At 41.0% G+C, this 14468-nt stretch overlaps 1 protein-coding gene across 1 annotated transcript; it reads right to left on the bottom strand.

Moving 5' to 3' along the window:
• Positions 1 to 390: 390 nt before the first annotated feature.
• On the bottom strand, positions 391 to 5565 carry LOC308155319 (claudin-15-like; the record flags this gene model as incomplete). Its single annotated transcript, XM_080528620.1, has 5 exons — positions 391 to 490; positions 621 to 731; positions 1023 to 1104; positions 1189 to 1353; positions 5349 to 5565. The coding sequence occupies 5 exons, from the start codon at positions 5563 to 5565 to the stop codon at positions 391 to 393; spliced, it is 675 nt and encodes a 224-aa protein (XP_080384746.1).
• Positions 5566 to 14468: the final 8903 nt, after the last annotated feature.

Below are 14468 nucleotides of genomic sequence, written 5' to 3'. Positions count from 1 at the left end.
GATTTGCCAGAAAACGTTGTAGCACTTATCTTTCGTGGCCTATTATAGATTTAAGATTATTTTAGTGTTACAAAGCTTTTGAAACTCACCCCAGTCTAGTAAGATTGAGTTAAGAGTCAATGTCAATTCAATTTAGAATTCAGAATTGAAATGTTGTTGTAAACTCACATTCAATTCTTGAAAACAAGTCAAAGTAAAGTTCATTTTGAATTCAATTTGAATGAGATGAAAATTCATAAAACCATTCAATGCTAGTATAATACCACACATATTGGTAATATGCAAATAAGGTACTTATTCCCCTCCTTCCAAGTGCTATTCCCTTGAACTCAATTTGAGTTTACCACATCATCCTGAATTGACCTCAACCCTGACAAGTTCACCCCCCTCCTAGACGTATGCATTTCTTCCATAGTGGCTGGGGGCACTCTGAGAAACAGCTGCTGTGGAATACACTGTCCCCCTGGTAGGTGGTTGGTATGGATATGGCCTGGTAGTGAGGAAATTAGTGGGGGTCAGATGAATGCAAAGTAATTTACTTACCGAGAAGTCTGACATTTTTGTAAACTATGAACAACACATATTGATAAACAAACATGCATTTAGCCACACAAACTCACATTTTGTCCTCGGCTGTCCCTAGTTTGCATGCACATAGCAGGCATGCACCTCCACAAATGGCAAGTACAGCTGAGCACCAGCCGATGTACAGGCCCTCTCCAATCTCATACCTGTAATACAGTCAACATGATAGCCCACTGCTAAACAGAGGAGAGGACTCTAATGTTACAATAAACAATAAGCATTCCATACAATTTAATGAGTGTTTTTTTTGTGTGTTTTGCATTAATTTAGCTGCAAATAAGTAATTCATTCATTACAAAACCTTATCTCCAGAAATAATACCGGTGCACATTACATTGCTGGTGGCTGTGTACCATGAAAAGTCATGTTATCTTATTATTCAGGTATCTCCATCTTATTAGGGAGAGTCAGAATTTAATCTGTTTGATTGTACTTACTTTGTCCCTGGATAGTATGGGTCGAAGAACTCCTGGGTGATGTTGAAAGCATACCAAGACACAGCGATCATAGTACAGAGTCCTGTATGACATACACAGTTTTAGGAGACACCAGACAAATTCAGAGGGGTGCAGTAATGTTTGTAGAAATTGGAGGTGCTGTTACCCTGAAGAAGGAAGAACACTCCCCCGATGCCAGCGATCCTGCCCTTCAGAACGTAGTTCTCTCCTCCTACTTTAGAGCACTGCACTCCTACCAGAGTTGCCACGATTCCAAAAGTCCCCATCACAATGGCAGCAATCATTAGTGCACGAGATGCCTGTATGTACCCTGCGCAGGAGTAATGACAGTTAGTGTTCAAATAAAACTGCAGGAAAACCATGGCATAGCCATTTGTGAGACCAACTGCCAATCCTGCACACACTTGGGAAGATGTAGTATGTGTAAATAGGGCAAGGTTTCTGCTATTGTAATGTAATCCCCTCTTATAGGGAAGCCTTTCTGCCGCCCATCCTCGCACCACAGTCCAGCAAATAGCGAGTCCAAAGTTCAAACCCTTCACCCTTTACTTTGATGGCAAGGATTGCTTTTCTTAGAGGCTTTAATTGGCTAATGTATGACAGTGTACATTACTTACGGAGGTAAGATTGTGAAAGGCTCAAATGATTGACTTTAGTATTTGTTCGTTTTAAGGGACAATCTGGGATTCTCCCCGCCACTTTTTTGGTAAACAGCTGAGAAATGGGGCTGGAGAAATGTAACCACTCTCAATTTCATAAACAGCCATGCAAGCAAGGACTGACCATCCATGAGTTGATATCTTTTGAGATGATAGCTTTTTAACCATGTTTTGAAGATATGGTGTTTGTTTACAATTACATAGTTTACAAACAATGGCGTAAAATAACCTCATATTTTTTTGTTCTGATAGAGCAAGACAGTTGAACTAAGCTCATTAGGCATTTGATCCACTGGTACCAGTTCATTTATAAATCCATCATCGACAACCCCCCACCCCCTCACCCCCACCCCCACCCCCCGTACAGCCGCCCTCCGCTCACTACTGAACATTTCCACCAGCAAACCCAATCTACTGTATGTTCCAGCAAACTCATCACTATGGTCATCCCATCCAGTTTTACACAGCCATCATAGTCCATCCTCACCCACTCCATCATCACCTGGTTCCCCGCTGCAACGACCAAGGACAAGGCCAAGTTGCAGCGGGTGATACGTTCAGCAGAGAGGGTGATCGGCTGTCCCTTGCCCTCCCTCAACTCCCTGCACGACACCAGGGCTCTGAGGAGGGCAAGGAAGATCATGGCCGACCCCTTCCACCCCGGTCACGGCCTCCTCACCCTGCTTCCCTCTGGGAGAAGGTTGCGGCTGCCTAAGACAGTAAAGGCCCGCCACAGGCTCAGTTTCTTCCCCTCAGCCGCCAGGCTGCTAAATGACTCTGGCTTCCCCCTCCCCCCCGCCCCCAAGTCTGCCCAGGACTGAATATGCACTGGACCTTGAATAACTCTGCACTGCACTTTATACACAGCACTATCCATGCACTGTCTGTCCTGTGTTGTCCTGTTTTTGCCTGTTTTTGCATTTGTATTTGTACTTGTTTTTGTTCATGTATAGTGAAAAATGCATAAATGCACCTTCTGTAATGCCAAAACAAATTCCTATATGTGTCAAGCATAATGGCAATAAACGTTATCTGAATCTGAATCTGAATCTGAATCTGAATCTGAATCTGAATCTGAATCCCCAAAGTCCGCACCTCCTTTCCATCACTGTTTCCAGTTTGCTGCCCCTACTGACTGGAATGAGTTGCAAAAGACACTAAAACTCCACACCTTCATTTCAATACCATCTTTTAAAAACTCATTACACGCTATAGTCTCTGATCACTGCACCTGCTTTTGAAATAACTTCCCCCTGGTCCATAGTACTTAGATCCTTGCTGTTTTATATACTGTATATATTGTGATGTTGTATATGTTAGGATGTTATTAAAATGGACTCTTGTTGTTTATTGTACTTATGTTCTATATTTTATATACTGTATATAAAGTTGTTATGTTGTGTTGTACAGACTTGCCTTTTGCATTACCTCTTGGCCAGGTCGTCATTGAGAATTGGTTAAAATCTCCTTAAATAAAGGTTAAATTAAACAAATAAATAAATAAAAGTCTATATAATAAAAGGCTATATTCATTTAGAAGTCCAGAAATGGATGATCCAATCCCAATGCCCCTCTAACTCTATCAAAAAGGTATTTTTTGTCCCACGATTTGTCAAGCATGGTCCCTGGGTCCTGGCTAACTGATCCCACTGACAAACGATACTTTGTATCATCACTATATGGCCTACACAGATGCCTCACAAATCAAAACCCTACTACTGTATATAAAGTCCAATTTAACAGGTAGCCTACTTTTCTGCTTGGCCAACTGGCATAACCTTTTTGACATTCTTTGCTTATCAATCAATCTGTGAAGCTACAGACCTCAGAAAGTGTGTATGAATGCTTCATGACGCCTTCAAAGTTGTCCTTCATTTATAGGGGACCTCTAGTCTATAGTCATCACTGGTTCATAAAAGCAGGGTCAATAGACGTCGATTGACACATATTTCCTATGTGAATCACGTACCAGAGAGAGCAAGTAAAGATGGAAAGTCACGGCAATTGTGAACCCCTGTGGAGTCGGTTGCGCAGGACATCCATAGGTTTTCATAGATGGTTGATGTGGTGATCACGTTGCCTTCCACAGTTGAGACCTTCCAGTATCGATTCGGCAGGGCAACCCCAACCATCACCCAGCCCAGGAAACCAAGAAGAAACGCAACAACCTCCACAATTGCATTCATCTTTTCCTCCGTTTCTTTTTCGAATATCTGCCGTGTTTTCCCCGGAAAAAGAAGGAATAATTGACAGACTCCTCTTGCCTTACAATACAGCGTTTACCCTCGTCTCTCTCTTTGCGCAGTAAATGTGTGGGTTTTCCGAAGGCACGCACTCTTTCAGCGCGCCAGATATTGCGCAGCGCGGTTCTGATGTTGCGGTGATGCTTCAGAAAGTTTAGCAATCAATGATTAATTTCACCTTTCCAACATCTCTACCACTCCTTTCTTTTTCTATTTATTACCATACCATCTCTATTGATTGTTGAACCTTTTCAATGATACGCAATGGTTTATCGAGAAGAGACGTCAGAGGTCCAACGTTCAACCTGTTATGAAGCTATGTCTATATACTTTTTTGTCCATTTATCACTTAAAGACGTTTTACCTTGAACGTACCGGTGATGAATCATCATGATTAATCAGTCACGTTTATCCTTTGTTCATTTAAAAAAAAAAAACAGTGATGTCTATCCAACACTTGTGACTGGCCTTAATAATTTCTTGGCCACACAGACATGATAGCCTATGACATCATATCCACATTTATAGTAGCCTATAACCTCGTTGAACCTGAAAATAAGCATTAGATGCCACTTAAGGGTTTAAAGGGTGTGTAAAGAGTTTATTGTTGTTATTAATGGTATAATAAATCAGTACGCGTTTCATCCCTTATCTACCCGATTGAATTCAGGGCATCTGAGCATGAGCATAGGACCTAGGCTGCAGCCTACACACATCTCTGCCCTCACTGAAACTATTCATCAGTTTCAACCGATAAGTTTTATTGCTCCTTAATAAACCATCAATAAACGTATTATTCATAGTCTGCTTATACACTGCTTATACATAACTGCTTATACTTAATTGAAAAATCTTTACACGAAATATTTCATATAAACGTCAGGTATTCTGAACAGTAAAAAAATAAATCCTAGTTTATATGTATAATGTCACCCACCGACAGGTGCTGATATCAAGCTATTTTCACTATGTTTAATGACCAAATGACACTAATTTGCCCACTTCCTCTAGATTGGCACATATTGAGAATAAATGGGGTATGGGTTATATTTATGATTGATCTCAAATGAATAATTTAAACCCAAATTTGGCTATAACCAAACATAAATGTCCTCAGTCTGTCAAATCTTGAGATAAGCTTGGACATTTCATAGAAAATGCTAACTCAGCTGTTATTTGCAGCATGCCCTGCGCCTTACAATCATTAGAGCGCACAATAGTGAAAACGGTTGCCTACTTAGGCTACTTATGTGTAATGTTAAAAATACCAAACAAGCAATTGAAGCAAAATGCTATTGATAATACTACTACTACTACTAACAATAATAATGATAATAATAACACTAATATTAACAATAATAATAATAATAATCATATCAATTAAATAAGATGTTAATGCTTACCAGGTAGTGCAAACATAGATGGAAAGTCGCGACAGTTGTAGATCCCCGTTGAATCGCTGGCACAAGACATCCAGAGATTCTCATAGATGGTGGAAGTGGTGATCACGCTGCCCTCCGTGGTGGATTCTTTCCAATACTGATCTTGCAGTGATATCCCAACCATTACCCAGCCCGCAAAACCCAAGAAAAGTGCCACGACTTCGGCGATCTCATTCATCTTCAATGTATTATTTGAAACGAACAAAGTATAAAATATGAGTCCAGTGTCACTTGGTTCCGTGCCTGTATCAGTGCAGTACTCTGGACTACATGTTGCGACGAGTAAAGACACTCCTAGGTTTTTTTTCTTCATGTAGGCCTATCCTTATCAACATGGACTTATTTGAACCTTGATTTTCTAGGCCGCAGCTAATCATGCTCTTTCCTGCCCAAAGAGACTTGCAAGTTCCTTGGTATCATGTAATTGGTGTCGTTCTATGGATGCAGCCTATAGTTTATTTAATTTATTTGTTTATTATTGTTAAAATTCCTCATGAAAATGTGTCTAATGACCATCGAGTCATCCATTGTTTTTAGTTCCTGAATCTTATAGATTCATAATTCCATACTAACATTTCAACAATGACCGTGTCACCTGTACAGTAGACTAAAAGACAAACACAGATCATACATTTCTGTTTAACCTGCTAAAGAACGCATCGTTTATTATACCTGAGACAACTGCAAGATGCAAATAGGTATTGTATAAGATGGTAAGAATAAGAATTGTGAATTTGTGTTCAGTTCTGTCTTGCACTTGCAGATCATCATATAAACTAATATGCATGACCAACTCTAAAATACTCTTATTACCCCCCTTTAACCTCACTTTCATCATTCACCACTTGATCTTGTCCTCCTGTTTCTCACCTCTAGAGGTAGAGGAATTGGTAACTTGTGGTTTTGCGATGTTGCAGAGCCAAATGAAGTGATAACTAGGGCGGTGCAGATTCATAGATTAATCAATTAATGCTTTAGTTGACAACACATTTTTTTGTTCTTTATATCAGACCAAGTAAAAGAAGTTAAAGCTATGAATGACATGGAACCAAGTAAAGAGTGTTGTACCAAGGAGACTTGGTTTAAGCCATTAGCAACGTTTTGGGAATGATGGGAATGTCAATTTGCATATTTGATGTTAAGGCCATCATTGCATTGTTAACTTGTAAAACGCCCTACTACTCCCTCACTAATTGTTTAGGCACCCCTTTGGTTTCCTGTATATTTCATGTTAAGAAAATTGCTGACCACCTTAATTGCATGGTAAAAAAAAAAAAAGTCTAAAAAACACCATTCCACAACAGATTCAACTAATAGAAAAACATGCATCAACTAATTGTCTTAATCGACTGACAGCCCTAGTAAATACTTAAAGAATGGAATTAATGGAAGACAGAGTAAACATTTCAAAGCTGGCTTTGTCTAGTAATGTGTAGGTGATCAATCCAAGGTAATAAAGTATCCCTGTTTACAGTGGTTAAGCATTAACACGTTTTAAGTGAGACAAAAGATGTGTTCAAACACCTTACCTTTTTGTGCGCATACTCTGTTTGTATAAGAGGGAACAGCTTTAGCAATGTCAGTCCTTTTTAAACTTTTTGTTGAATTAATATAGTACCATGTTAAAGAAAAAGAGGAATGGTGCATTGGTCAAAAGGCAGGCGGCTGTTTCAAAGATGCCTCCTTTACCTATTAGTCCACCCTTATATAATCATCTCAGAGGAGGGATATTTAGCAAACAAATCTGAATGCAAGGATTAGTTTCAATGATGTTCATTGTAGATTTTTTTACAGTAAGTTGCATATTCAGAAACTTGCACCTGTAGCTTACGTTTTTGTGTCAGTGTCTTTGATAAAGGAGCACAGTTCAAAGCTCTACCATCATTTATAGTGAGGCTGGCATCCATCATTTTCTCATAATCATTTGTCTTTTAATGTTATGGACAACCCATCCCACAACTAACCAAGATTTCAGATGAAGTGTGTCCACATTCACCTCCCTTTTCCAAATAATAATAATAATAATAATAATAATTATAACTTTTATTTGTATAGCACTTTTCCTGCGTTGCAGCTCAAAGTGCTCCAATCATTATATAATCATAATTAAATTATGTAGTCATTTAAAGGCAATATTAAAAAGATGGGAGGGTTTTTAGTCTTGACTTGAACATATTTGCTGAGGTTGCATTCCTAATGTAAACTGGCAGTGCATTCCACAATTTGGGTGCATAAAATGAGAATGCAGCCTCACCAAATCACTTCTTTCGTACATGTGGTACACAGAGAAAACCAGCGTCAGAAGACCTGAGAGCTCTATTGGGCTGATATGCTAGTAAAAGGTCTTTCAGATATTCTGGTGCTGTGCCAGTGAGAGCTTTATAAACAAGCAGAAGGATCTACCTGACCTTACTGTAAATTGAACTGTAGTCAGCTTTTACCGCTTGTACAGTTTTTTTTGTTGGACCTTAAAACCCCATTTTGGTTATTTAAAACATTGGATGCTTACTGTATATATTCTAAGAGTAATTTGCAAAGTGACACATTTTGCTGCGCCCACATTACTTTCAGACATTCAGAGCTAGTTTCCTGGACATCGATTCAGCCTAGTCTTGGACTAAATACAATTTTCAACCGAAAATCTCATGCTCAGTGTCATAGCGAGAATGAGAATGCAGTTACTCATGACCCAGTAAAATGTATTTATTTTCCCTTTAATTCCCTGTGATTTCTTTTCCCTGTCCATTTCCAATCTCTTTCTGGATTATCAAAGATACAACCTAATTGAGACCAGGCTTCCCTAGTTCAGAATACCTGGGGAAGTCTGTTGCAGAAAGTAGCTAAAAGGATGGAAACCCATTTGATATGAACGTTAAACCAATCGAATAACCTGCGTGGGCGGAGCTCCATTTTCTTTAATGTTGCAAGCTAACATAGGCAACAACTCTCTGCAAAATAGTCCTACACGGTCGGAAAGACGACACACATAACAGAAATGGCACTAAAATGAGGGACCACATCTCCCCTGTCCTCATCTCCCTTCACTGGCTCCCAGTAAAGAAGAGAGTGAAGTTCAAGATCTGCACCTTTGTCTACAAAGCTCTCAACAGTCTCGCCCCATCCTACATCAAGGACCTCCTGGACCTGTCTTCCACCTCAAGGCCCAGGCTCAGGTCCGACGCCCAACTTAGCCTGAGGGTCCCCCGCACCAACCTCAAGAGGAAGGGTGACCGTGCCTTTGCGGTGATAGCACCGACCCTGTGAAACGCGCTCCCTTCCGCCATCAAGTCTGCCCCCACTCTGGACTCCTTTAGAGTTAAAATCCAAGTTAAAATCCCACCTCTTCGTCAATGATGTTCCCTAAGTCTACTCCCTATTTGTTGTGAATTGTATCCCTTGAGATGTTCGTTTAAGTCGTCTGTGTCTGTTTGCTTTCTGTGTTCCTTGTCCTTGTCCTTGTCTTTATCTGTTCCTTTACCCGGGCTGCGCCCCGGGCCGATGTAAAAGTTGGATGGGGGGCGCATTATAAATAAAATTAACATAACATAACATAACAACAAGCAACCATTCTACGAGCATGTCGGGGGAGGGTTCTTGGAATGTAACATCCAATGAAATTGAGAGCACATTCTCCCATCGCTCCGTCCAGTTCAATCCAAGCCAGAACGGCTAATCTAAAATAAAGTTTGAATGTCATCTAAAATTCTCCAGACATCCAAAAGAATTGTGAGAACAACATGATTTGGAGGTATGGCTACATGAGACTGTCAAATGCATAATTTGTTCCTTCACTTTCATCAGTTGATACAAAACAACAGAATTTTAGTTTTTTTCTCTTTTCAAGCAATGGTCTTGTGTTCCCGTTAAGATGGTTCACTTGATACAACAGTGCTCCCACTAAGACCAGCATGAAGACTGGAAGAGACTGGAAGAGCTGTACAACACACGCTGTCTCAGGAAGGCCTCCAAGATCTCCAGAGACCCAACCCACCCTGGGTACGAACACTTTGCCCGCCTGCCCTCGAAAAGGCGGTACAGGACCATGGCCGCAAGGACAAACAGACTGAAGCACAGCTTCTACCCCAGGGCCATCCAGGCCCTGAACACAGCAAAGACCTAGGTTCTGGGCCCTGGACAGTCTGGACGGATTGATGGCAGCTGCTGGATTGAAAAAATCAGGTGTAGTGCTGAGACACAAATGTGTACATTTCAAGCCTGCAAACTGCGACACTTTAAATTAATGTGCAATAACACTATGTGCAATATGACAACCCTAGTCGTCTTATCTGTACAGTATAGTATAGTGGATAGTGTACATAGCCTTTATTTATGTAAACCAGCTCCTTTCCCTTCTTGTTTTTTTAGTTTTTTTTTCTTTCCTAGCACCAGGGGAGCCACCCCTCCCAAATTTCGTTGTTTGGTACCTGTACTATAGCAATGACAATAAAGACCATTCATTCATTCATTCATTCATTCATTCATTCATTCATTCATTCATTCAAGACCTTTCAATAATGCGTTAAGGGCAATGGCATGCCAGTGTCAGAGGAGGCCCCGCCCTCTTCAGGGTATATACCCTGGCACTGCTGCCGTTTCCTCAGTCCTTATGCCCTTTATCTTGCTGAGCTGATCTCTTACGCCACGAAGTGTACAAAGAGTTTTTGCTAAACTCTGTTACTGCAAACATTTGCCCATGACAGTGCTCATAGGTGGTAAGCATGATGCTGTCTGTGCAAAGTTTTGCTCTGTTAGTTTCATAGCTTCATAGCTACTTCCATTCTTGTTTAGCTACGCTAACTAGTATTAGCAATGGCCAGCTGAAGGAAAAGCGACCAAATCATGTTTGTGTCCTTGTCCTTATACATGCGGTTTCTCTTCCTGCCCTGTGTGCCCCGGAATTGTGCATCCTAACACAGCCATTGCCAAACCGGATTTGTGTGTGCACTGTTGCCATCTCTACAGATTCACATTGGAAAGGCGTTCCTCATGAATATACTGGGTGAAGCCACACGGTGAGGCTGGCATAGAGGATATGGATGTGGGTGACTGGTTGGACCAGCTGGAACTTTCCTCCCAAATCTGGGATAGTAAGACTTTGGATTTCATGGTTACTGGTCTCGAGAATGCTGATGGCAAACTTGAGGTTTGAGTGTGTCTGGGGGACTCGAGGGATGAGAAGAATGGGGCTCTTGAGGCTGATCAAACATCTGTCTCGAATGAGACTATCATGACCTTGGAGCCCCTTCAAAGTATGACCACCTCTTCCATCAATCTGTGACATGGGGCTGCCAAGTGTATATCTGTGGAGTGGCCGTCACCTCCCCCTCAGCCCAAGAAGACAGTGTTCGGTGGTCATTTTCTCCCTCCCTCGAAAACACGGTTAAACACGCCTACCAATCTTTCCGGATTTATTTGACGAGATAACTAATTCCTGGGCTAACCCCCACACTGCGCAAGCCTTCCTTCTCGGTTTCTCCCAGTTCCTGGATCTGGACCAGCTGACAAGGGGTTAGTCAATACTCCACCCATGGAGGGTGATTGTCTCAAGATATTTGGCATCCGACAGCCAGTTGGATAAGATTCATAGTGTGCAGGGAGGCTTTGTTTCAAGTTTATTTAGTTTGAAAGTGCATTATCACCAGGGTCTCAACAAACTGTACATCATATAAAACCAAAACACATGAACAAAACACATTACATAAATAAAAGCTTATACATGGGGTACCCAGACATATTGACATGAGGTATGGCAGTAGGGAGGAGGAGTTGCTACTTGAAGTTAGATGGGTTAGAGGGCAGGCAGGCTATTCCACAGAAGTGTTTTTTTATGCGGGGGATGACAAGCAATCCAGCATCTTTAGATCTGACGGTGCGAGTGGGTTGGTAGGATTTTATCAAATCTGCTAAATAATCGGGTGCAAGACCGTTTAGGGCTGGGTTGCACCAACATGGTTTAAATTTTAAACTGGTTTGAATCAAGGCTTATCTACTAATCCTGTTCCACAAAACTTTAAACCTAGTTTAAGCCTGGATTTACTAGCCTGGATTAAGCCTAATGATTAATTTAAACCAGGTTGATGCAACCCAGTCTATGTGTTAAAAGCAAGACCTTGATGTCAGCTACAGTTTTACTGGAGGCCAATGCAACACAGCGGTAATATATCACATTCTGGTTCTTCTTTTCAGTCTGGCGGCTGCATTTTGGACTAGTGGTAGACTTAACATGGCTATTATGATGGATAATAAAAAATGCATTGCAGTAATCAAGTCTAGATTAAAAGTGTGAATACATTTTTCAGCATCTTGTAGTGAAAGAGAATTTATTTAGTTTTGCAATATTGCATAGGTGGAAATAAGATATTCTGCACATGTTCTCAATGTGATCTTCCATTAGAGTTAAGGAAATCATTGAGCTGTTGAGCAATCACTTTCTCCAATATTTTAGAGAAAAATGTTAGATTGGAAATAGGCCTGTAATTCTGGCAAATAGGCCTGTAAAACATCAGGGTCAATATAGTTATTTCAGCAGGGGCTTAATTACAGCCACATTCAGTGGGTTGGGAACATAGCCAGTAATGAGAGATCCATTTATGATGGAGAAGATTGAGTAGGCAAGGACTGGAAGACGCTCCTTTAAAACAGTTGTAGGAAGGGTGTCTAGGATGCAGGAAGACAGTTTAGCACAAGATAATATGTCAAGAGAAATAGGTGAAACATTCAAGAGTCACAGGTGATCTTTGAGCCTCTTAGTCCTATGCTATCTGAGTGCTGGGGGGTATTGATTTTTAGTGGAGGATAGAGTGATTTGGTCTTTGAACCGTGACTATGCTGCAAAAATGCCAGGCAGACAAGCTCTGTGACATGCATGGCCCTCTCCATGGGAGAGGACCACCAAGAGCTGCTGGAGGAAAATCGTGTGACTGCAGATTTCGTCCTTAGACTGTTTTGGAGCACTGTCCCTTGGCACCTGTTGCCCCCTCCAAAAGACTTATGTGAGTACCTCTGCCTCTGAGTACCGCAGTGTGGGGCAGGTGCATAGTTCACAGTCTCCCCAAAGCACAATGCTTGTTTGTTACAGAACCGCATCTCTAGTGCCTCTGTTAAGCCCCATATATGTTTGTTTGGGCCAAATTAAGGTTAAGTTTCTCTGTTTCCCAGAGAATAAAACCATCCTCGCTTTGTCCACGAGAGGGCCCCCTCAGATAGCTTCTCCAGTCAGGAGGATGGCTAATTGACAGCAGTACGATTACAAGCTACAATTCATAGTTTACGCTTTGCAGTGGTCATTACATCCTCAGACCGGGAGAATCCAGCCCCAGTGTTGAGAGAGGAAATCTTTCTTCTCCAGGAGCAGGCAATATTTATGGTACCCTCAGAGGAGGCTCTAGGCACATTAGGCCCGATTTTAAACGTTCCCAGCTCCTGGCTTGGTAGGGTCTTTCTCCTTCAATGTCTGCATGTGTGCTGTTACACAGGGAGTCATTTCATGTACCTCATAGCTATGCTGTATCGAGTGAACTGGCTCAAAGGGAACGTAAGGTTACAAATGTGATCTACCAATTGGATTATTTAAAGCAAGCACCATTTCCTACCTAAATAAACATGTTGATTTTGTCATGAAAGCAAACCTCACTGCAAGTGTTTATGAGCACTACCCATCAGCTTTTTGCAGCAGGGGTCTCCTCCAAGGGGTTTTGAGGCTCTGTTTTGTGAGATGCCTGCCAATGGATAGGGTTCATTGAGTGGAGGCCAAAGCAGATGATGTCACACATTCAACCTCAGATTTGGCAGAACCACGGCAACCAAAACCAAGCTTCATTGCCGGATGTTTTTTTTGTTGTCCTCTTCTCTGCCGCATTTTTTTCGTGCATGACTCGTTTCCAGGGTGATGGTCCTTTGTTGCTTCTGCATTTGTCTTGTTTGATTCTCACTTTTGGAACCATGTGTGGTATTTTTTTTGCCAAACTGTTGGGGGAGGACGTGAAAGACACACTTGGTTGTTTATATCCCTTGTTCTCCACACATTTGTTCGTCTTATAGAAAGTTGTTACATCATGAAAAACACCCTCAAGCAAAGGAGAGAAAGGATAGCAAGCACTCATCCCAGTTTATCTCCAACATTCAGATGTGACCACTACTTCACTTTAGCCTATCCCTGGGATTAGAAGCACTGGTTACTTTATAACAGAGGAGTCTTTCACATTAGGCTATACCTATACCTTGTGTAAACCTGGCGTTGCTTTGTCAGTCTGACAGTAATAGCTGATGCCTTAACTGTCAGGGGAAGACTTGGGCCCTAACTACATACATGCATTCAAATGTTAAAGCATGTCTATCATTAACATCAACATTTAGTCCTCTTCCATTGATATAATGTTATCCTTAACCTGCAATTGTGCACAGACACTGTGAGACATGAGTGAGTAGGTTTTTTTGTGTGCCGTAAATAAAAGCCAACAATGTGTTATTAATCAAAGTTCGTTTGCTCAACCCTGAATAGTCAGTGTTTGTGCATTTGCTAGAGTTTCGGTAGAGTCATTGCCTCAAGCCAGGGTCCAATCAATCAACAGAATCAAGCCTAGCAATGGCACACGCACACACACACACACCACTATTTGTTTCTCTGGTCATAGCTTTCCACATATAAAGCAACTTGGTGGTTTCCTTGCCATTCTTATTCATGTACAGTATATTCCTTTTGTGCAGCCTATCAAAAATAGATATTACCTCATTGTTAAATATACCAAGCATGACTAATGGTTCGAAATACATATTCCTTGCCCTATTCTTACTCTTATCCTCTGGTGAGCAAATAAAACATGACTTGGTCAAAGAATTCTAAAATTGTAACCCCCTCCCAATTTTGACCACACAATTACACAGAAATACCCAATAAGTAAACACAAGTAAAATGTTCTTGCAAAGTATGTTATTCAATCCAACCCTGTCATAGAAAATATTGACCAGATAACTACAACAAATATCAATGATATTATATCATATTATCATCATTTCTTTGTGGGGTTTGATTGAATTCCAAATATTGATAAAAAGAAAAGGATTATAAAGGGTACAGTCATT

This window comes from Nansenia antarctica (genome assembly GCF_963989245.1).
Source record: "Nansenia antarctica genome assembly, chromosome: 4".
NCBI classification, from domain to species: Eukaryota; Metazoa; Chordata; class Actinopteri; order Argentiniformes; family Microstomatidae; genus Nansenia; species Nansenia antarctica.
Note: the sequence above shows the minus strand (reverse complement) of the source record. Positions and strands in the feature narration are given on the sequence as shown.